The sequence below is a fragment of the Rhinolophus sinicus genome, linkage group LG04 (assembly GCF_036562045.2).
Source record: "Rhinolophus sinicus isolate RSC01 linkage group LG04, ASM3656204v1, whole genome shotgun sequence".
Taxonomy (NCBI): domain Eukaryota; kingdom Metazoa; phylum Chordata; class Mammalia; order Chiroptera; family Rhinolophidae; genus Rhinolophus; species Rhinolophus sinicus.
The window spans coordinates 184116012-184137673 of record NC_133754.1 but is presented as its reverse complement, the minus strand read 5'-3'; the positions used below and the strand labels follow the sequence as shown (position 1 = coordinate 184137673).

Genomic DNA, 21662 nt, shown 5'->3' with positions numbered 1-21662 from the left:
AGCTGGGGGCTCGTGGCCTCCTCACAGGGCTCATCAGAAGGGCCTCCGTGGCCACTTGTCAGCACACGTCCAGAGAGAATTCAGCCCCTTTCACACCAGGAACCTGGAGGTGGGGGCGACTAAGGGCATGGACTCGCTGCCCTATGTGGAGTTGTACACTGCTAAAGCATGATTTAGACCTGGCTCTTCCGAACTGTGCACATTGAGTTGTTATCCCTCTAAGGCACCTTATTCGGGAGTCCTTGAAATAAGCGTTCTTGATTGAAATGCGTGAGAAACACCGAGGTAGACAGCAGGTATCTGAATGGCACACTTTCTCAGGCCTTTTACTGGGCCTGTGTGCACTGCCAGTCTCCGGAGGGGAGGCGGTTTGCAGCATTTCCCCAGCCTAGTGAGAGGCAAGCTGTTTCCCCAGGCTATCCACGACGTGGACAGTCACAGGTCTCAGGAGGAACACTGGCTCAGACTCACTTCTGAGGGGCAGCACTGCCATGAGCTGGAGCTGGGGGCAGCCTGAGGCCACCACCATCCACACCCAGATGACATCCTGGAAGCCGCTCCCAAGGGACCCTCAGGGGGCAGCAGCATGCCATTAAGAGTGTAGATTTGGGGGTCAGACCAATATAACACTGAATCTCGGTCCACTGTTTACCGTACTGAACCCACTACTAGGACATCATCATGTTTCTGGAGCCTCAGTTTCCCCATCTCTAAAATGGGGACAATAACTGCTAGGATTGTTGTAAGCATCACATGAAATCATACTCATTAAGTGTGAGGCCCAGAGGCTGGTCCACGGTAAATCCTCAGGTCACAGCTGCCATTATTATTGCTGCTATTACTACCAGTCCTATGATTCTTACTATCTAGAGACAGGCTCCCAAACGGGCAAGGTCAAGGACACCTAACACGAGCTTGATAGCACCGAATTGTGGATGTCTGTATGACCAGTGGGACTTGGGACATAGAAAGGCAGGTGAGTGGGGGCTGCCGCAGTGCCCAAGGAAAGCGCATAAAGCGGGAGTCAAGAGAGCTGGGGTGCAGTCCTGCCTGGGGTGCTTACTGGTTGTGGGCCTCTCTGAGCTTCAGTGTCTTCCACTATAAAATGGGCCACTCTTACCTTTCCACCTTGCCCTTGGGATTGTTATTAAAAACATTGATTGGCATTACCCAGGGGCCAGTTACTCTTAAATACCTGGTATGGGGTCGTCTCACTGATTTCTCACTGTAAACTAGTGAGGCAGAAACAATCAGTAGCCTCACTGAATGCATGGTGTAATTGAGGCAGAGAGAAGTTAGGTCACTGGCTGGAGGTCACCCTAGTTAGTGCAGGGAGTCTCTGGGTAACAGGCAGGAAAGTGCTCTGCAGACTGTGGAGGGTGGTGCCAACCTAAAGAACCCTCTTGAGCAATCACAAGAAGCTTAGGGTTGTCCCAGATGGCCCCACCCAAGGTGCCAGGCCCCTCCTTGCCTCTGTCCTGCGGATGGTCAGCGAGCCATTCTGCAGCCGGTGCCGGAGACGGCTGCCCTGCAGTGGGAGGCCATCTTTGATCCAGCGGATGTTGGGCACTGGGTCTCCATGGACCACACAGTCCAGTCGGATGCTGCCCCCCACAGGTCCCACCAGGTAGGAGAAGGCTTCTCCTTGTAGGACAGGAGCCTCTGTACAAGGTGACATCAGATAAGGGGTCAGAAAGGAAGTTCCCTTCAGGCTCAGCCTCCCGTAATCCTGTCACCAAAGGCCTGCCTGCCAGACCCCAGGGGCCTACAGAGGCTCCTGCTGGCTCAGCATGGCTGTGTATAGTCAATGCATCATGGATGGCAAATAGCTGTCATGTCGTGGGTCAAGTGAAACAGACTGGCAGCCCCTGCCAGGAATACTGTGCTGAGAAGGATTTGAAGCTGAGTGGGAATAGTGCTGTGATTGATTAGTGATGCCTGAGACAGGCACAGGAGGGAAAGCTGTGTTCTGAGTGTCATACACCCGCTCTCATAGATTATTTAGCTGCAGAGTACTTGCCGGGGACTTTGGATAACAAGGAATACGTGATCATTAGAACACGTCCGTTGTACACAGCAACCCTAAGATGTCCCTGATCCTCACATCATGCAAAGCTTAAACACTCTTGGATGCCTGTACCAGTTTCTAGCCTTCCTGCTTTCCTGAGGCTGACTCTACAAACAGCTGCAGTGGTGTCCTGGTGCCTTTGGCTGCTCATTGCCCTCCATCAAACCCCACCCCACCCATCCTGAAGTCAAGCAAACTAAGTCATGGTGTCATCCATCGAGGGTTACTGTGCTGCTCCTGGCTGAGCAGGGGACAATGGGTAGGCTGGCAAGCTTCATACATTTTTCTGTCAGAATGCCCTGGCCCTCATGCCCACCTCCCACACTGGCACCGTCCAGAAGACAGTAGAGCTGTAAGATGATCGGTCAGATCTCAATTCTACCTGTCGCTGGGTCATGGGGGAGTGTAAAAAAATACTGATGCTGGGGCTCCACCTCAGAGAAGCAGGTTTACTGAGTCAGGGTAGAACCTGGGCCTCAGTATTTTAGAAAGTCCCAGAAGATTCTAACGCGAAGCCAGGGTGGAGAAGTACTGGTTCAGAGATCAGGAGGCCAGTTTCACAGACTTTCAAAGAAAACCCAATAGATTGAGTTCACAAGAGAAAGGCCACATGGCTCACGCCCTACCCTTCACATGGACAAAGCTGACGGCCTGCACGCGGCCCACTCTGTTCTCGGCCCAGCAGGCGTAGGTCCCACTGTCTTCTCTGGTGACTGACTCCCGCTGCAGCGTGCTGCCCCCGTCCTGTTCAGACACCCCGTCTGTGGCAGAGAAAGAGACATCCCAGGCGGCTCTGGGCCCAGAGTGCTAGGGACCTCCTGCCCGGAGTACATAGCAGGTGCTAAGTACTCAGGTGCTGAGTACTCAGACCTGAGTACCCAGCAGGTGTTTAACAAAGACACAGAAACACAGGTGGCTCTTCCCCCTAGTGAAAGCCTGACCCAGGGGAGGCACAGGCCACATTGGAGGGTGTGGTTGAAGACCCTGTCCTTTTTCATTTTCAGGTCCACATCGTGAATCTGATGAGTGGACAAGGTTGGTTTGGGGGGCCTGTTAACACGCACGTCCTAATGAAAGCATCCTGCCCATAGGACCCCTGTTATCTCCATTTTAAGATGAAGAAGCTGGGCTCAGAGAAGCTGAGTCACCCACACTCCCTCCCCACGAAATGCTGGGAAAAGCCTTCTCATGGCTTCAGGAGGGCCTGAAAAGATCATTTTGCAGTGATTTTTTAGTTTAGTGATTCAGCAGACATTTATTGAGCACCTACTATATACCCTGCAGGTCCTCTGCCTCCCTAAATATTATCTGGGGCCCAGGTGGAGAGACAGAGCCCCCAGGAAAGGAGTTTGCTAAGGGGCCCACAATGGGAACAGCAGGGCTGGGCCGGAATTCAGGCCCCTCTCCTGGTCCTGATGTCTCCAGGGTTGAGTCTTTTTTGCAGGTGGCTTCTTACCTGGTCTGATATATGACTGGTCACATTACGGCCACATGTGGGTTTACATAGGGCCAAGCCTGGAGACCCAGAACCCAGTGCACCGACTAAGACCCACTTCCTCTCCACCAGGTTGGGGGGTCTCCACCGGCCTACTCTCCTCTACCTCTCAGGGTCCCAGATCCCCATCCACCGGCCTTCCAGCAGTCCCACACCTGTGACTGGCCAGTCATTGACAGTCCAGCCAATGCGGGGGGTAGGGCTGCCCCGAGCAGCACAGCGAAGCCACAGCCTATCCCCGAGGCTCAGGCTGCGGTCCCCAGGCAGGGTGGTGAAGACAGGCAGTGCCAGGATGGTGAGGTGTACACGGCGGCGGGCGCGGCCCACAGGGTTCTCGGCTGTGCAGGTGTAGGTACCAGCATCCTGGCTCTGCAAGCAAAGGGAGGGGTCAGCCTGAAAATTGCCCCTACCCCCAGCATGGACCAGAATGCTCCCGGGGACCCATTCTCCTGTAGGTTCCCATGGAGCAGCCAGCCCAGGGAGGGGAAGCGACTCGCCCAAGGTCACACAGCTAGCATACAGCCTGGCTTCACCACTGTACCACTGCACCTCCCACAGCCTTCCTGTGGCTCTGCAGCGTCATAATCTCAGCCCTGACCACAGTGGCCACTGTAACAGTGACCATTGACCGAGCACCTACTGTGTGCCCGGCCCTGCACCAGCTCATCCATGCTCACAGCAGCCTGGAGGCAGCTCCCGCTTCTGGTGCCTTCTCTGAGAGGAGAAGTTCCACGGTGCTTTCCAGCAGGGCCGCTGCACTCACCACTCCACTACCTGGCCTCCTGTGCGGCAGGGTCCCAGTTCTCTGTGACCCCCTCCAGGTGAGCCCACTGAGCCGCCGCACATCCGTCTAGAGAGTGGCCCGTTTTGTAATTATAGAATCTGATCAGTGCTGACAGGGAAGGGGGTTGGGGGCCCACCCAGACCCCTGGCTCAGGTCAACATCAACAGGAAGTTGAGAACAGCCGGGTGCAATTTGGGAACACAAGGCTGCTGCCACACCCCCGCCCCGTCCAGCTCCCTCCCTCCCCCTAGCACTGGTCATGGAAGTGCAGGTTCAAATCTTGGGTCTGCCTCTTGGGAACAGCGTGTCTTGGGAACACTGGGTGTACTCTAAGGCTCAGTTTCCTCATCTGTGCTTTGGGACAATAACACCTATTTCTCCAGGTTCCTGGGATTAAAAGCACTCGGCACAGAGCATGACAAACAGGGGGTGCTCCGTAGATGTTTGCTGTGTTACTACTCGTATGATTCCCCTCTGTGCTCTGTGGGGCCGGGGCCTCACCTCCGAGTGCTTCACCAGCAGCTCCCCGGAAGGCTGGATGGCGAACTTGCCCTCAGCTGCCGACACAGGCTGGCCGTCTTTTTCCCAGGTGATGTCAGGCTTGGGACTGCCACTGGCCATGCAGGGCAAGAGGGCGTGGGAGCCTTCGGTGGCGGACAGGTCGGGGAAACCAGCCTTGATCATGGGAGGGACTGTGGGGACAGGGAGGTCCACTCAGGGATTGGGGCTGGCGTGGGGTGGGCTGCCCCCGCTCCCATGCCCTTGGCACTTGGCACGCCCTTCAGCCTCTTCTTCCACCCCTGTCTGCTGCTCCCACCAACTCCCTGGACATAAGCCACTGGCCGTGGTCTGGACAATTGGGGGACTCCTGAGTTTGGTGCAGCTGTGACAGAGTGACATCACTGCATACACGTGTACACACACACACATACACGCACACGGCTAAAGCTTCGGGAGAGCCCTCCCTAACCAGGCTCCTGTTGGGCAGCCTCCAGACCACAAAGCCCGTGTGCTTCCCTGCTCAGGGGATGAGCTCCACGGAGGCAGAGCGCAGGTCACTGGAGGGACAGACTTGGTGACCAGCAGCGATACTCTGGCCACAGGGAAGACGCGCCCACTGGACAAGGAGGCCCGGGAGGAGGCATGGAGCCAGGAGCCCTTCTGGACTCGTAGCCCAAGTCCAACCCTGCCGTACACAGCCGCCTGCAGGGACAGTCACTGAGACACACACCAGAGCAGGCCCTGGGGTCAAAGCAGGTCTGAATATTCCAGGATACCTTGCAGATTTGGGGCCAGTCTCCTTTTTCTCTGGGGATAATGATTGGTCAAACTAAGGGAAGTTCACATTTAACTATGTGTGTGTGCAGAAGGGACAGAAATGGCTATTGCTACTGGAACGCCGAAATGAAGGCAGGATTACCAGACTCGTGTTCCACAAGGGGCTGGGGGAGGCAGAGGGGCTGGAGTTGTTGTCTAAAGCCAGACCTCTGCACAGAATGGGAGACGATGATTGTCCCTCAATTCCTTCCCGAACCACAAGCAGTGCTGGGGGAGGGGAAGACGCAGGGACATGCCCCACCTGGGCACAGAGCCAGGCAGAAAAGAGACAGGCTCTCGGGAGCCTCAAAGCCCCTGGCTCACTGGGTCCACCTCAGTCCCCCTCTCCCCCCGGCCCACCTTGTACCACCAGCCGAGTTTTGCCCACGGCGTTGCCTGCGCTGTTCTGGGCGATGCAGAAGTAGTTTCCAGCATCCTCTGGGCTGGCGTGGAGAATCCGCAGCTGTCCGCTGGGTAGGACCTGGGCACTGGCTCCTGGATTGGGTGGAAGGAAACCGGGAGCTAGTGGCTGGGACCACAGGACCCCCGAGAAGGGCAGGGGGGCAGCTTGGGCTATTCTGTCTGATCGGGCAGCAGGTGATTCGCTGTGGTCATAGGGTGTTGAGGGGACAGAGTGAGCGCAAAACTGGACTCAGAGCCCAGCCAGGTTGTCCCCTCCCCGACCGAATCCAACTACTGAGTGCTCAGGTAGACTCGGGCTCTGGGTGGTGAAAGGAGGCAGAAGGTGAAGAGGGCGCAGGGGCTTCCTGGACCTCCGAGCAGGAGGAGGCCCCCAGGCCCTCAGGCACTGGCTCAGCAGAGACTCACCTGTGGGGATGCTGAGCCCCTCCTTCTGCCAGGTGATGCTTGGCCGGGGGACACCTGAGGCCTCACAAGGCAGCACCACCTCTTCTTCCGCCAAGGTCCGCACCACGCTGGGCAGTGGCTTCACCATGGGGGAGGCTACAAAGGAACGGAGCTGCAGAGGTTCCTGGGCACGCCTTAGCACCCAGGCTACTTGAACCAGGGGGCCTAAAAGCGCTAAAGAGAACGGGGCTTCTGGAAACCTAGGCACAGAAGATGCAGGTGGGCTGATTCTTCTCTTCCAGAGTCCCATCAGGGAGTGAGCTCAGAGGCAGGCTGGGCATCTGGAACCCCAGTCTTCACCTCGCTCCCCAGCCCCACCTGCCTCTGGCACTCCACCCGCTGCCCTGCCCCAAGGGCCATGGCTGTCTGGACCAGAGGACCTGGGGACCCTTACCTTGAACGGTGAGGACCACGTGCTTTCGGGCCATGCCTGCAGAGTTGCGGGCTGTGCAGGTGTAGCGGCCGGCGTGGATGGGGAGGGCCTGCCTGATCTCCAGAGCACCTGTGGGTGAGAAAGGGGCATGAAGAGGGGTAAAGAGACCAGGGACAGACGTCCTCAGTGATGACGCTGGCAGGGCTCTTACACCCTGGTGCCTCTGGTCCAGGCCACTCAGTCTGCCTCCCTGCCCATTTGTAAGCAGCATGGCGAAAGCTGGGTACTAGGCATGCCTCTGCTCCCTGCCCAGAGCATAACTGTGGGCAGGACCCATCCACTCCGAGGGCCTCAGTTCCCCATGTGCATAATGAGGAATCAGACAGGATGGTCTTTAGACCCTTCTAGCTGTGATGTTCCCCGATCTGCCACTGCCCCACCTGGAATCCCTGGCCCACCCATCACTCCCCAGGCCTCACCCTGCTATTCTTGCCGTGCTCTGCTCAAAACTCGCCCCCTCCAGAAAGCCCCCTGGATTACTGCTGCCTCTGTGCTCCTTTTGCCCTCTGTCCTTTGGCCTTGAGTGCTCAAAGAACACCATTTTAGCCTTTCCAGACTACAGGCTGCTTCTGAGCAGTTAAGTGAAGTGGTTTCTGAACTGTCCTCCGGGGAGCTCTGAGGGCCTGCTAGGTGGGCAAGAGGAGGGAGGCCCACTGGACTCTGGACCATCCCACAGTCCCCACCCCAGCCCCAGATCCATCTGGAACCTCAGCTGCTTTACATGTTGGGACTCCCCATAATCACTTGTCAGAAGGAAGGTTTCTACTGCTTCAGAAGCATTTGAAAAATGTAAGTCTGGTCCGTGGTCGTCAGACATTAGGATTTCACTAACTAACCAACAAATAAATTCAATTTGACTCCCCATGAAGTTGCCAGCTTTTGTTTTGATAAACAAAGACATTTTAAAAGTCATCATCTACTATCACCTTAATTTCGTAAAAGAAACTTTAAACATCAAAACATTAAGAAAAGCACAATTTCAGCACAAAGGACAATCCTTCTAATGAGATAAAACTAGCTTTATGGAAACCCCCACACAGCTACTATTTCTCTCACTTTGCCACAAAGCAGCACTGATTTGCCAAATAGCATCAGGGAACCACTAAAGGGTATCAACATTCTAGTGCCTGGATGGGGGTACTGTGGCCCAGAGAGGGCAAGGGGGTGCTCCCAGGTCACACAGCGAGGGAATGGCGGAGCCAGGCCTGAACTTTCCTCTTGCTCTACCATGTGGCCCCAGTGGGCTGCTTTCACCCGTCTGCCCAGTTCCCTTAGTCTGCCCTCAGCAGCAGCTCTCTGTGGTTCCCCCTTACTTACCAGAAGGTGAGACACGATAGCCATTCCCCCGCATCCCCAGCTGGGTGCCCGCCTTGCTCCAGGACACCACCGGGGCTGGCACGCCCATGCTATGGCATGTGAGGACCACAGGTGCCATCTTGGTCACAGTGAAGTCTGTCTGGTCATCGGCAATGGTGGGAGGCACTGAAACGCAAGACCAGGCTGAGGCCCCGCCGAGGTCCTCTGGGGAACACAGGGCCACGGGCCAGGCAGATGAAAACCATAAACAGTGACTGAGACCCAAGGTGACATTAGTGACAAAGGGCCAGGGAGGGAGGTGCCACAGAAACAGAAGTCACATTCATTCACTCAGGAAACGGTTTTTGCTGGGCATGGGGATAGTTGTGAACTGCTGTCTGTAGAGATCCTACCAGGCACCGCAGGGAGCGTTTCACTGCAAAGGGAGCTGGTGGGAACTCAGAGTGGGAGAGGGGCATTTAACTGGAGATCGGAAGAAGCAGGTCATTGGCTGGGTGAAGGGTGAAGGAAGAGTGTTCATGGCAGAAGGAACAGCATGTGTGAAGGCCCAAAGGTGAAGAACAAAAAGCTAAGCAGCGCGACTGGATTCCAGAGCGAGGCAGGCCATGGGCTGAGCTGAACCTGGGTGGGGGTCAGTGGAGCCAGCCCCCAGGCTACCTTGTGGGCCCACGTGACACCCTGCATTCTATCCTGAGGGCAGTTGGTAGTGGAGGGAGGGATTTCAACCAGGGCGACAACAAGGTCAGATTTGGGTTTAGAACATTCTGGATTGGGAAGGGGCCTCTCTTTCAAGTTCCTATGTGCCAGGAACCGTCTGGGAGCCTGGGCTATGTCTGCGTGGGTGGGGCAGGATCAGAGAGGGCCTCTTGGAGGAGGTGGTCCACGCAACACAGGAAGGCTGAGAAGGAACCAGCTCAAGTCCTTACGGGTGGAGACAGCCCAGGAAAGGAGGGTGCTGCCCACATCCCAGCTTCCTCCTCTGTCTCCCGCCCCAACTCACCGTGGATGGTCACGTGGTAGAGCCTGCGGGCCTCGCCCACCTCATTGCTCACCACGCACTCAAACTGGGCTGAGTCCTGGGGGCTGGGGGCTGCAAGAAGCAGGGCATTGGAGGGCAGGAACCTGGGGCGGACAGACAGACGGCTGGTTATTAAGTGTCTGGCCTGGCTGACCTGAGACCAGCCAGCCATGGCCTCCTTGCCTGGGGAATCTGGAAGGCGGCGGGTGTCTCATGACTACTTCTCTTTCCTGTATCTGGCCCCCAGCCCTGACTCTAAATCCTTCTTCTAGAAGTTTCCACCTCCAAAGGTCTAGCTGTGGAGTTTGAGGGCGATTTGCATTTTCATCCCTGTTTCTCTACGACCCTGCATGTGTCCTATACTCACCATCTACGACAACTTTGCTAATGGCAACCACATCCAAATCCCTAATCAGAACCCATTGCGTCCACTGGATATGTGCTTTAGCCATAAAACTCCACGATGACCTGGCACCCGACACAGCAAATATGTGGTGACTTCACTGGTGAACTGACTCCTTTAATGCTCCCCAGTGACCGTTCCATGATCAGCTGCATTTGAGAAGCAGGGAGACAGAGTCTCCTGCAGGGGCCAGGGGTTCCGGCTCAGCCAGCATGAACTTGAGCTTCCACGAATGTTTTTAAACAGTGACTGTAATGGTTTTCAACACCATACATTTTCTGTTTGGCTGTGTGTCCCAAATGTCCCCACCCCCTGCCAGGCATCTCAGTGGCCCACCGAGGTCGGGATGCAAGTTCTGGTGCTGGCTTTGCTGACAGCCCCAAGTACGTTCCTGCCTTGTTTCTGACCTGGGTCCCCCTCTGTGAGATGGGCGTGCCCTTCCCCACCCCAGGTGTCTCATAATAGTACTGGAAGGACCAGCTCAGTACCGGTAGGCGCCCTGCTGCAGGCGGAAGTCCAGCTTCTGTCCGTCCTTCCACCAGACCACAAGGGGCTTGGGGGAGCCGCTGGCCTCACAGGGCAGTGAGGCAGCAGTGTGGGCGGTCAGCGTCAGGTTGGAGGGGCTGGGGGCAATGGTGGGAGGCTCTGGGGAGACACCAAAGGTAAGGAGACAGCATGTGGGATGGGGGCCAGGCCAGGGATACTCCCACCACCTTCAACCCACCCCCAAAGAAGCAGAGGAGAGGAGGCAGAAGAAACTTCCCAAGGGGATCCCCACAGGCTCCCAAATGTGGGGCACTGGGGCCTCTGCTCACCCCTGAGGCTGGTGTCCCCCTAAGCACCTCTCCTGGAATGAAGTCTCCAGGGCAGAACTCCCCCTCAAGCTGCCTGAGGCCAGGCTCCCCAGGCCGCCTCCACCCAGGTAATGGGTTGGAGTGGGGAAAGCAGACTGGAGCGCTTGGCTCAGTGATTTTGACGCTTGTCCTGCTTTCAAGCATTTCACATTGTTTGCGTGTTTTATCATTCACTCAATATACCAGTGCAGTAGTGAGTAGACGTAATGTTTGCATGAAAAATAAACATGCGTCTTTTGAGTGTGACGTTGAAAACTTTTTACTAATGAGCTTCCTGGTCAAAACCATTTGGAGACCATTGCTCTTGGCTCCTGGTAACTAGAATGACCCAGAAATTAAGCAGCGCCCAGTCCAGACAGGGGGTAGATGCTGAAATCAAGGAAAAAACCTTCCCTCATTCACCTACCGAAGACCTGGAGGTCACGGCCTTGCCGATCGGAGCCCGCAGAGTTGGACGCCAGGCAGAGGTAGTGTCCAGCGTCCTGGGCGAGAACTGGCTGGATCCTCAGGGAACCCTCGGGCATCATCTGCAACCTGGAATGGAGGGAGGGTTTGCCATGGAGACTGCAGACCAGGGAAACCTTGCAAGGGGGCTGGGCCCCTGGTGGTGTCTCCAGCAAGACCCTCCCCTCTGCTTCTGGCTTTCCCAGCAAGAGGGTGCTAACTCAGGAGTCCTGTATCCATGAGGCAGAGGTCAGCAAGGTCACAGCCATGGGCAGCCACCCACACCCCAACCCAGCATCAGAAAGGGCAGAGGGGCTGCTTCGGGCCTCCCATGTTCCTGCCTGGGCCCAGCCTCTCCCCAGGAGGCAGCAGCGCCCCTACCTTTCTGAGAATGGCCCCTAGATCTGAGAACTGCACCTTTCCAAAGGTCATGTCTGTTCTGTGTAACCTCACCCCCAGCCACAGCCGATTGGACTGGGGAGGAACACGTCACTCAGGCTGGGCCAATGGAATTCTCTGACCTGGGAATTTGGGACTGGGGTTCACAGACAGCTGTCTAGGTTCTGCAGGTTGTGTGAACTGAGGAGCTCTGACTTGGGGTGCCAGAGGTGGTGGTGGGGCATCTCTGCCACAGACAAAGAAGGTGTAGAAAATTGATGAGAGAGAGAGACGGGGGGTGGGGGGGAGAGAGAGAGAGAGAGAGAGAGAGAGAGAGAAAGCCCAAATACACAGAAACACAGATTAGCAGCCAAGAGTCAAACCAGACAGACAGACAGACAAGACAGCCAGCCAGCCACCAGGGCTTCTCAATGGCCTTATCAGGTAGGCATGCCTGCCCTTGGGGACTGAGAAGGCCCACGTCCAGATAATAGTCACCTTCTGCTCCAACTGCCCAGGTTGGTTTCTGTTTACAACCTGCAAAGAGGTACCTGAGGCCCTCCCCTTCCAGGTCTTACCTGGGGCTCCCAGGATACAGGGGGACCCCGTCCTTCCGCCAGCTCACCAGGGGCGGGGGTGAACCATCCACCTGGCAGGGCAGCAGGGCGGTCTGGTTCACAGAGGCATTTACTGTGGGTGGTCCCGACTGGATGGTGGGCACCGCTGAAAGAAGGGCACAGAGGGAGTGGGTGTTGGGAGGCTGTCGCTCTGAGGGGGGTGGGCAGGGTGAGTGGGAGGGGGCCCACTCACTGTGGATCTCCACGTGGAAGGCCATACTGGTGCTGCCCGCGGCGTTGCGGGCTGTGCAGCTGTAGTCGCCGCCATCGGCCGTGCTCAGGGCCTGCAGCTGGAGGAACCTGCCTTGCTCTGGGAACTGGGTGTGGGCATCTGCCTGTAGAGCTCCCCAGGTTGGAGAGACCCTCATCAGCACCGGGCTGGGCCAGGCCAGTCCCCAGGCACCAGCCGAGGAGGACCAAGGAACTCGTGGGGCCGGACAGTGGCCTCTGTCCCATTGCGGCTGGCTGGCAGCCCCCACTGGATTGAGGACCCTCCCAGGGAATAGGTCCCTGTGGGAGGGAGGGAGCACCCTGCCTGGAGCTCTGCCTGTCGGGGAGGCTGCAGAGGGGCCTTATGCTCAGATCAGGAACTGTAGCTTCCACTAGAAGGTCTACAGTCCTCGGTCCACGGCAGCAAACTTCCCATTTCAGGGTGAGCACAGAGAACCCCAGTCACCGGCCCCGGGTCACAGCCACTAAGTGTAACTCGAAGTAATAACGGGAAGAACACAGGTATGCATCAGAAGTCCTCCGTGCAAATCTCAGCCTTGCCTCAGTGTCCCCATCCATTATAGGGGGTGGTAACAATAGGGGTGCAGAACACCAGGAGAGCAGGTGTGTAAAGTGCTGACACAGAGCAGGCCCTCAGCAGCTGGGATTGTCTGGTCAGGGTCTGGGGCCTGACAGGGACAGAAGGAGATGTCCCTGGGTCCCCAGCCTGGCACCTACCTGCAGCAGGATGCCATCTCGGTGCCACTCAATCTCGGGGGCTGGATCTGCTTGCACCGAGCACTCCAGAACCAGCTGCCCTGGGGCCAGGCCAACCACAGAGCGGGGGCCTCGGGGCCCAATAATGTTTGGAGGGGCTGGGGGTGGGGAGGACAGAGAGGGCATGAGAGATGCACTCACCCCTGCATGTCCCATCCTGTCTCCCTCTCCTCCCCCACCCTGACATCCCTACCTTGAACCCTGACCCGGAAGCTCTTCTCAACTTCGCCAGCAGGGTTCTGGGCCAGGCAAGTGTATAGCCCAGCATCGCCCACCTGGGGATGGAGCAGGGTGAGCAGCTGCCTCTGGCCCCAACCTGCCTACCTCCTGACCTGGTTTCCTTTCTTCACAACTAAGGACCCTGCTGAGTCTGCCATCCTGATTTTCTAACCATCCCTTTTGTGGGATGTTTCTTCTCTACCTCCGTCTCACCCTTGCTTCAGGGATAGGGCAAAGCCTGCCTCCTCCAGGAAGTCCCCCCCCCCCCCCCCCCGACTGCACCAGCTCTTCTCTGGCAGGGTAGGAAAGTTATCTGGTTTCTGCATCAGCCTTGGCTCTGACCTGGCTGGGAGTTCCCAAGGGCATTTCCCAGGTGGGTCATTTCCACATCCTTACCCCACACAAAGGAGGAGATTGGCCAAACCTTGCCAGGTGTTGCAAAGCCCTTCCCTCTACTCCCCCAGACTCATCCCACAGTGGGCTAGACAGCAGTACCTGCACGGCCTCCACCTGGAGCCGCCGCCCAGCCTCTCTGCTGTCCTCCTGGCTGCTCAGGGCCTGCCCGTCCTTATGCCAGGTGATGTTGGGCGAGGGGGTGCCTCGGGCATCACAGTGGAGCTCCAAGGGGGCGCCAGGGGTCAGCGACAGCTCTGTAGGCTGGCCTGAGTCCTCGATGTGGGGAGGATCTGCGAAACACCCCACCCTGAGTCAGCTGTGGGGGCTGTGCCCAGAGCACTGGGAGCTGGGGTTCTCCCCTCCTCCACCATCCAAATGCTGACAGCGGCAGGGCGACAAATAGGCAGGTGAGGGTTGTGTGGGAGGGCCCCAAACAAGAGAAACTGGGGGCCCATCTGCCTGGGAAAATGATTTCTGCTTTTAAACCAACAAGGACACACTATGGAGGAGGGGCACAATTGACACAAATCTTTCTGATACATACAACGCTTGCAAAATCTTGTGGTCAAGACTTAGGGCTCTGCTCCCAGATTTCAGTGGCTCTTGTCCCATGGTTTGGGAGACAAGACTGCGGGGTACAGCCCCAGGAAAATGAAACACCCCAGCTGCAAGTTCCCCAGCCCAGGCTTCCAGGGCGCTCACCTCCCTCAAAGTCTTCCACAGTGCCCCCCCAGAGGCACCCCTCCCCTCCAGGGCCCAGGGAGCTGGTGTGGGGGCAGATGACCCACCCATCACTGTCAGCTGAAAATGCCTCCTTGCTTCCCCTGCCTCGCTCCTGGCCACGCAAGAGTAGGTCCCCGAGTCCCCGGCTCCTGCTGTCTCCAGCTTCAGACCTGGCCCATGTTCAAGGCTCTGGGGCAACAAGGGCTCCCCATTCTTCATCCATGACACGAGGGGCAGGGGGCTGCCCCGGGCGTCACAGGGGAGGACCACCGGGGAGCCACGGACCACTGCCACGTCATTCTGGAACTCCACGGGCTCCAGGACCGGGGGCACTGTTCAAGGCCAAAGAGTGGGCACAAGTCACGTCGTTCCATGCAGGCAGGCCTCACCCCCGGCCCTTTGTACCTGGACATTTCCTTCTCCTGTGGAAACCTCAGCTGAGCCCTCACCACCTCCTCCAGCAAGCCTCAACCCAATCCCCCAAGGCCAGGTGAGGCGCCCTCTCCTTCCTCTGGTAGCACTAGTCACCTGGAATTGTGATTGTCTCTTTACAGAGCTGTTTTCTGCACTGACCTCCTGGTGGCAGGGGCCATCTCTGCTTCCTGACCTATCCTGGTGCCTGGCAAGGCCCTGGGACACCAGACTCCAATGACTACTTGTGAGATGAACAAATAAGCAACTGAATAAATCAGACTGAGCCGCCATGTTCACCCAAAGGGCCTGGATTTTCACACCCTAAGGCCAAAGGGCAGGATTATCCCCCACCCCCCGCCCTTCCATTCATAACCCCCCACCCCGCCCTGCCCCGGCTTTTTACCTTGTACCTGCAAGGTGAAGTTTCTGTCAGCCACACCAGCTGGGCTTGCAGCCACACAGGTGAAGATGCCAGAATCTGCCACCTGCACCTGGGAAATCCTGAACCCCTCAAGAGAAGGGATAGACAGAGGAGAGAGAGGGAGACGGGCTCAGTGGAAAAGGTCCCTCCCCTTTTCCATCCTGTTTCTCAAAGGCTGGCCGGCCAGAGGGGCAGCTCTGAAATGCAAACTTGAACAAATGCAGCCTCTGCTTAACCCCCTTTCCTGGCTCCCCAGTGCCCCCAGAATAAAGCCCCAGACTCCCTGTCCCTGCACTGCTGCTTTCTCTGACCCATCTCAAACCGCAGCCAGACTTTCTGCTTCCCCAATTCTGGAAGCTCCACTGTGCCATCCGAGGACAGCCTGCCTATGTTCCCCGCCCTCCCATTCTTCTAGACAATTCTTCCTTGTCTTCAGGACTCAGCAGAGTCATCTCCACTCACTGTCTCCACTGTCTGTCCCCACTTTCACCTCAACCACTCCTCCTGGGCTGCCTTTGTCAATGGCCGCAGTGACCCTGAACCATATTTTACACAGCTCTAGCACTAGAGGCCGGGGGCTGCAGCCTGTCCTCGCCCCCAATACCAGCCGTTTGCTGACAATCCCCAAACGTCCATCTCCTGCACTCCCGAGCGGAGTAACAAATGCCTGGGAGCCATCTTGTCTGGATGTCTGAGAACCTCTGAAACCCCACGTGTTCAAACAGAACTCGGGTCTCTCCTGTCAACTTGTCCCTCCCACAGGGGACTCATGTCAGAAAACCAGGACCTCAGCCTTCCAGGTGCCTGGACAAAAGCCTCACAGTCATGCTCAACGCTTCCCTGTCTCTCCCCTCTGATCACCTCCGCCACGTCCACCCCTGGCTCTGATCCAGGCCATATTACGTCTCACCTGGACTGTTTGCCGAAGCCCCTAACTGCCCTCCCTGCTCTGCCCTTGGCCCCACAGTCTCTTGTCCATACGGCAGCCAGAAGGATGGTCTAAAAACCTGAGTCATAGCCCAAAAGAATTGAAAGCAAAGACTCAAACAGGTATTTGTACACCAAATTCACAGCAGCAATATTCACAGTGACCAAAAGGTGGAAGCAGTCCAGCTCTCCATCAGCAGAGGATGGATAAGCAAACTGGTCCCTCCACACGATGGACTAGTATTCAGCCCTAAAAAGGAAGGACACCCTGACCCAACATGGATGGACCATGAGGACATTACGCTGAGTGAAATAAGCCAGACACAAAAGGACAAACACTGTATGATCCCATTTATATGAGGTCCCTAGAATAGACAAATCCATAGAAACAGGAAGTAGAACTGCGGGTGCTGGGGGCTGGGGGAGGGGATGGGGAGTTCGTGTTTAATGGGGACAGAGTTTCAGTTTAGGAAGATGAAAAAGTCCTGGAGATGGATGGAGGTGATGATTGCACAACAGTGTGAATGTTCTTAATGCCACTCTATATTTAAAATTGTTTAAAACTGTTAACATTAAAAATGGTTAAAATGGTAAATTTTATATTATGTGTATTTTACGGTGATAAGAAAAAAATGTAAGTCACATCATAACGCTTCTTTGCTGAAAACTCTCCTAGGGTGTTCTATCTCTGTTTAGGAAAACCCAAGTCTTTCCAAGGACTTACAAGGTCCTATGTCATCTGACACCCGCCCCCCCCCCCCCAACACACACACACACACACACCTCCCTTCCTCACTCTATTCCTTGCATACACAGCCATATAGCAACCTCAGGGCCTTTGAACCTGCTGTTCCCTCTGCCTGGATGCTCTCCCCCACAGAACCCACTCACCTTACCTTCTCACCTCTTTCAGTATCTGCTCATGCAACCTTATCTGAGTGCCTATTACTGACCACTCTAAAATACTGTGTTTCCCCAAAAATAAGACCTAGCTGTACAATTAGCTCTAATGCATCTTTTGGAGCAAAACTTAATATAAGACCTGGTCTTACTTTACTATATCATATATCATATCATATCATATCATATCATATCATATCATATCATATCATATCATATCATATCATATCATACTGGTTCTTATATTAATTTTTGCTCCAAAAGATGCATTAGAGCTGATTGTCCGGCTAGGTCTTATTTTTGGAGAAACACGATAGCACTCTCTACTACCACCACCCATCCCTCATCCTACTTTATTTTTCAGAGCACATATCCCTTGTGAAATTTCATTTTTATATCTGTTTATTTTCCATCCCCCTCCCTCCCTGCAGCTGCAGGGGCAGAGGCTTCATCTCGCTCACTTCTCTATCTCAGTGTTTGGAACTGCAGCTGGAACAGTAAGCACCCAAAAGTGTTGCTGAATGCATGTAGACTTTGCTCATGCACCTTCTTCCAGGAAGCCTTCCCGGATTTCCTCTACCCCAGGTCAGGCTGAATCAGGTGCAACCAGATGTTATCCCCTGGATCTGTGCCTCCTCCATTGGACTGTGAGAGCCTAAGGGCAAAAGCCCCTTTCACCTCTGGAGTTCCATTTGGGGGTGGAACTTTCTCCATCATAAACCTCTGTATGTTTATATTATTTTTATTCTAAAAACCATTCAGAACTATTTTTAAGCCTGTAAGCAATAATATAAACAGAGCCACTTAAAAAATTTTTTTTAATTGCTTTATGAAGGGGTGGGGGCTAGTCCCCAGAAGTATCTGGTATATGGCAAAGTGATGTATTTTATTTTATTTTACTTATTTATTTATTTAGGAGGGTGCAGCTCACAGTGGCCCATGTGTGGATCGAACCGGCAACCTTGGTGTTATTAGCACCATGCTCGAACCAACTGAGCTAACTGGCCACCCCAGATGGAGCCACTTTAAAATGGAGTTGGAGCTGCCATCCCAGCGGAACAACCTTGTACATCTTACGTCTCATATTTTCGGAATGTTAAAACAGGGCAAAGGACCTTTGTTCTGGGCCTAGGGCAACATTGTGTCCCAAAGAACAGTTTGCAACCATAACCAGAAAGCAGTTATTATGACTACTGGACCGAAAGTAAAAACATCGTTTAGGATTAACATCACTATATTATGTTTTCTGTGCCAATAGAAACCCCTTCCTTCTAGGATGTAATTGTTCCCCTTTCCTTTCTCATAAATGTCCCTTGCCTTTGTCTTCTAATCGAAACACTATTTGGGCTTCTGCCTGAATTGCTGATTCCCAAATAGCTGTTCTTACTGATCTCAATAAATGCTTGTTGCCTCTCTCTCGGAAAGCCTTTTATTTTTAGGTTAACAAGCCCACGCTGCCTGAAGAGTCTGTCTGGGGCGTGTGAGCCGCTGGCCAGCGGGCCAGGGAGCTGCTCCCTTACCTGAGGATGCGGCCAGAGCCATGGAGGTGGGTGCGCTGGGAGAGTGCAAGGGGCAGGCCGTCCTTGAGCCAGCTCATGTGGATGGGTGGAGAGCCCCGGACAGGGCACGCCATGCTCACCAGCTCCCCAGACCTGTGCAGCAGGGTCCCTGTGCCCTCTGACCTTTGCTCAATGGTGGGAGGCACTGGTGGTGGGAATAGAGAAAAAAAAGGAACAGTGAGAGGGTCTGGGGAAGGGCCCTGAGGAGGGAAGGAGTCTTCTCTGAGGGAAGTTCCAGGAGGCAGCTGCCTGGGAACGAAAGTCACTGCATGGGGAGCACAGCCTCCCCCTGGCTCCTTCCTCATCTCCTTTATCTCTGACTCTCCCGCTGCACCCCTGGGCTGCAGTGGTGGTGCCTCTAGTCTGAGGATGGAGCAGAGGCCCAGAGAGGTCACCCCGTGGCCAGGCCCAGTGTGGGCATGGCTGGGTCTTGAACCAGGCCTCCCGCACCCGCCCTCTCATCGCCCTCCAGATTCCCCAGGGGAGGCCCTACGAGGGCCAGGCTGCTGCAGTCCTGGGACGGTGAGGCCACTTGCTTCTCCTCGTCCCTGGCAGCTCACCCAGCACATTCACAGTGTGCAGCCTGGCGTCCTCCCCGGCCACGTTCTGGGCCATGCAGGTATATGCGCCCGAGTCCGAGGCCGTCAGGCCCTTCAGCACCAGCGAGCTGCCGTCCACGTAGAACCTGCCGCAGGGAGGGAGAGCCAAGAGCAGGTGCGTGAGGGCCAGGTAGGCCCTGCTCCTGGGCTGGAGAGGGCACAGGCCAGGCCTTACCTGAGGTGGGGGCCCACGCCCTGGCCCAGTGGGCCACCGTCCTTCAGCCAGGCCACCTCGGGTGGTGGCTGTCCATCGGCCTCGCAGTCCAGCCGCACATCCTGCCCCTCCAGGACACTGTGCTCCTGCGTGGCACCCGAGCTCCGGATCCTGGGGGCCACTGTGGCAGGGGCTGTGGTGAGGCCCAGGGCAGTGACAGGGGCCGGCGTGGGGGGTACACAGGGGAGGGCGCAGGGCACAGACGTACCCAGAACAGCCACCGTGAAGTCCTTTCGGGCCTCGGCCTGGGCGTTCTCAGCCACGCAAGTGTAAGTGCCAGCCTGGGCTGGCTGCAGGTGACTTAGCTGGAGGCGACCCCCCCGGGAGACCACGCCATGGGCCACACTGCTCTCTGTGGGATGGATGGGCGTGCCAGGACGTCACCGGTACAGACCCACTGCCCAAGGGGCCACCACTGGGCCGAGACACAAAAGTCCTGGGACTCCCTGAGGAGGACCTTTCCCACACACAAAGCTGGAAAGACGCCAGGAACCTTGAATCATGCACCCCCTTCTGATGCTCGTAGGGAAACTGAGACCCAGGCAGAGGCAGGGCCTCTTCCCATCTACATCACGACCTTCCTCAGCCTAGTCTTTGTTCTGTTCCTTACAACCCTTCTCTATTTCCTTCCACTGGGACATTTCTTCCCAAGGGACCCCACTCCCTTTAGTATCTAGGACTTGGTCCTCTTTCTGTCACCTCTCAGGCTGACCTCATCCCCCCCCCTTCCACTCCACCCCCTCCCACAGATCAAGGTGAACCAGCCACTTACTGACCCTGAGGCAGGTCAGCCAGGGGCTCGCCCGGGGCATTGCTCAGGCTGCACGCCCACCCCCAGCCTATAATACCTCCCCCTTCACTCTTTGCAGCTGCACTGCTGCTCCGAAGCCTTCTCTACCTGTAGCAGCCCAGGCTGCTCTGCCCTCACCCGGATGCTCATCCGTCCATCCAGCCCTTCAACACAAAATTGAGTAACTACTACACATCTTCCCATGAGCTCGGATATGAAAGATGAGTGAAAACACAGTGCCTGTCCTCAAGGAGTTCCAAACTCGTCAGAGACTGAAACAGGCACGATCCTGTGAGACGAGCCCCGGGAAGCCCCTGACGGAGCCAGGGGTGATTGGGCAAGACTTCCAGAGGAGGTGAGTCTCACCTGAGACTCACAGGTGAGTACGAATCAGCCAGGTGAAAGTGGAGGTGGTCAGGGGAGTCCGGGCTGGGTGTTTCAAGGAGGAAACAGTGTGTGCCAAGAGCTGGAGGCTGGAGAGAACCGGGCCCAGGGCAACTCCACTCCCAGGTGTAAACCAGAGAGAAAGGAAAGCAGACGCCCGCATGGACCTTGTGCACAGATGTTCACAGCACATTGCTCATCAAGGCCAAAGGTAGAAACAGCCCAGAGGCCCATTAACTGACGAAGGGATAAAGAAAATGTGATATAGCCACAAAATGGAATACTCGGCCATAAAAAAGACTGGAAAGAAAGAATTTAACTTAAAAAAGGAATGAAGCACTGACACACGCTACAACGTGGATGGACCTTGAAAACATGATGTTAAGTGGAAGGAGCCAGTCACAAAAGGCCACATAGTGTGTGACTCCATTTATATGAAATGTGCAGAAGAAGCAAATCCATAGAGACAGAAAGTAGGCTAGTGGCTGCCTAGGGCTGAGGTGCGGGGGTCAAGGTTTGGGGGGAAATGGGGAGTAAAGGGTAGTGGGTATGGGGTGTCCTTTGGGTGATAAAGATGTTCTAGAATTGATTGTGGGGATGGTCTGTGAATATACTAAAAATAACTGAATTATACGATTTAAATGAATTATATTCTCAATAAAGTCGTATTGATGGGGGCAGGGGCGGGGGTGCAGACACATGCATGGGGAGCCAGGAACAGCTGGGTCTGACTGCAGCACGCGTGGAGTGGGCAGGGAGAGGTGGGCTGGCCCCTGGCCCCTCAGACTGTGGTTCTGAGGACAACAGCCACAAAAGGATTCTCAACACACAAATGACGCACTCAGAGCTGCACTTTGAGGTCTCTTCCGCCCTGTGTGGGGCCTGCACTGGAGGCACGGAATGGGCCCAGGGGACCAGTGTGGGGGCTGCTGCCCTCATCCAGGGGCTGACAGTGGTGGCGGTACGGGAAAGGTTGTGGGTGGAGAGCAGTGGGCTGGGACCAGAGGCGTTTAGCAGCTGATGAGACAAGAGATCTGCTGACCGACCATCAGGAAGAGAGAGGGGTAAGGGTGAAGGCCTGAAGGGGGGACCAAGGGCCCAACCGGCACGGAGCTGAGTGACTGGAGAAGGAGC

General features: G+C 55.8%; 1 protein-coding gene across 2 annotated transcripts in view; it reads right to left on the bottom strand.

Moving 5' to 3' along the window:
• Positions 1–21662, bottom strand: part of HMCN2 (hemicentin 2) — a 136589-nt gene that overhangs the window by 16532 nt on the left and 98395 nt on the right. For both annotated transcript variants that reach the window (XM_074331183.1, XM_019728852.2), the window contains exons 63-84: positions 19563–19706; positions 19316–19475; positions 19102–19226; positions 18503–18686; positions 15138–15235; positions 14386–14652; positions 13697–13887; positions 13176–13257; positions 12944–13080; positions 12189–12330; positions 11957–12101; positions 10963–11090; positions 10191–10347; positions 9282–9403; positions 8282–8446; positions 6926–7033; positions 6493–6627; positions 6025–6159; positions 4849–5039; positions 3719–3932; positions 2695–2829; positions 1472–1662 (exon numbers count right to left, since the gene is read on the bottom strand). In XM_074331183.1, the coding sequence (XP_074187284.1) occupies positions 1472–1662; positions 2695–2829; positions 3719–3932; positions 4849–5039; positions 6025–6159; positions 6493–6627; positions 6926–7033; positions 8282–8446; positions 9282–9403; positions 10191–10347; positions 10963–11090; positions 11957–12101; positions 12189–12330; positions 12944–13080; positions 13176–13257; positions 13697–13887; positions 14386–14652; positions 15138–15235; positions 18503–18686; positions 19102–19226; positions 19316–19475; positions 19563–19706 (3356 nt within the window). The remainder of the gene's footprint in view (positions 1–1471; positions 1663–2694; positions 2830–3718; positions 3933–4848; positions 5040–6024; positions 6160–6492; positions 6628–6925; positions 7034–8281; positions 8447–9281; positions 9404–10190; positions 10348–10962; positions 11091–11956; positions 12102–12188; positions 12331–12943; positions 13081–13175; positions 13258–13696; positions 13888–14385; positions 14653–15137; positions 15236–18502; positions 18687–19101; positions 19227–19315; positions 19476–19562; positions 19707–21662) is intronic.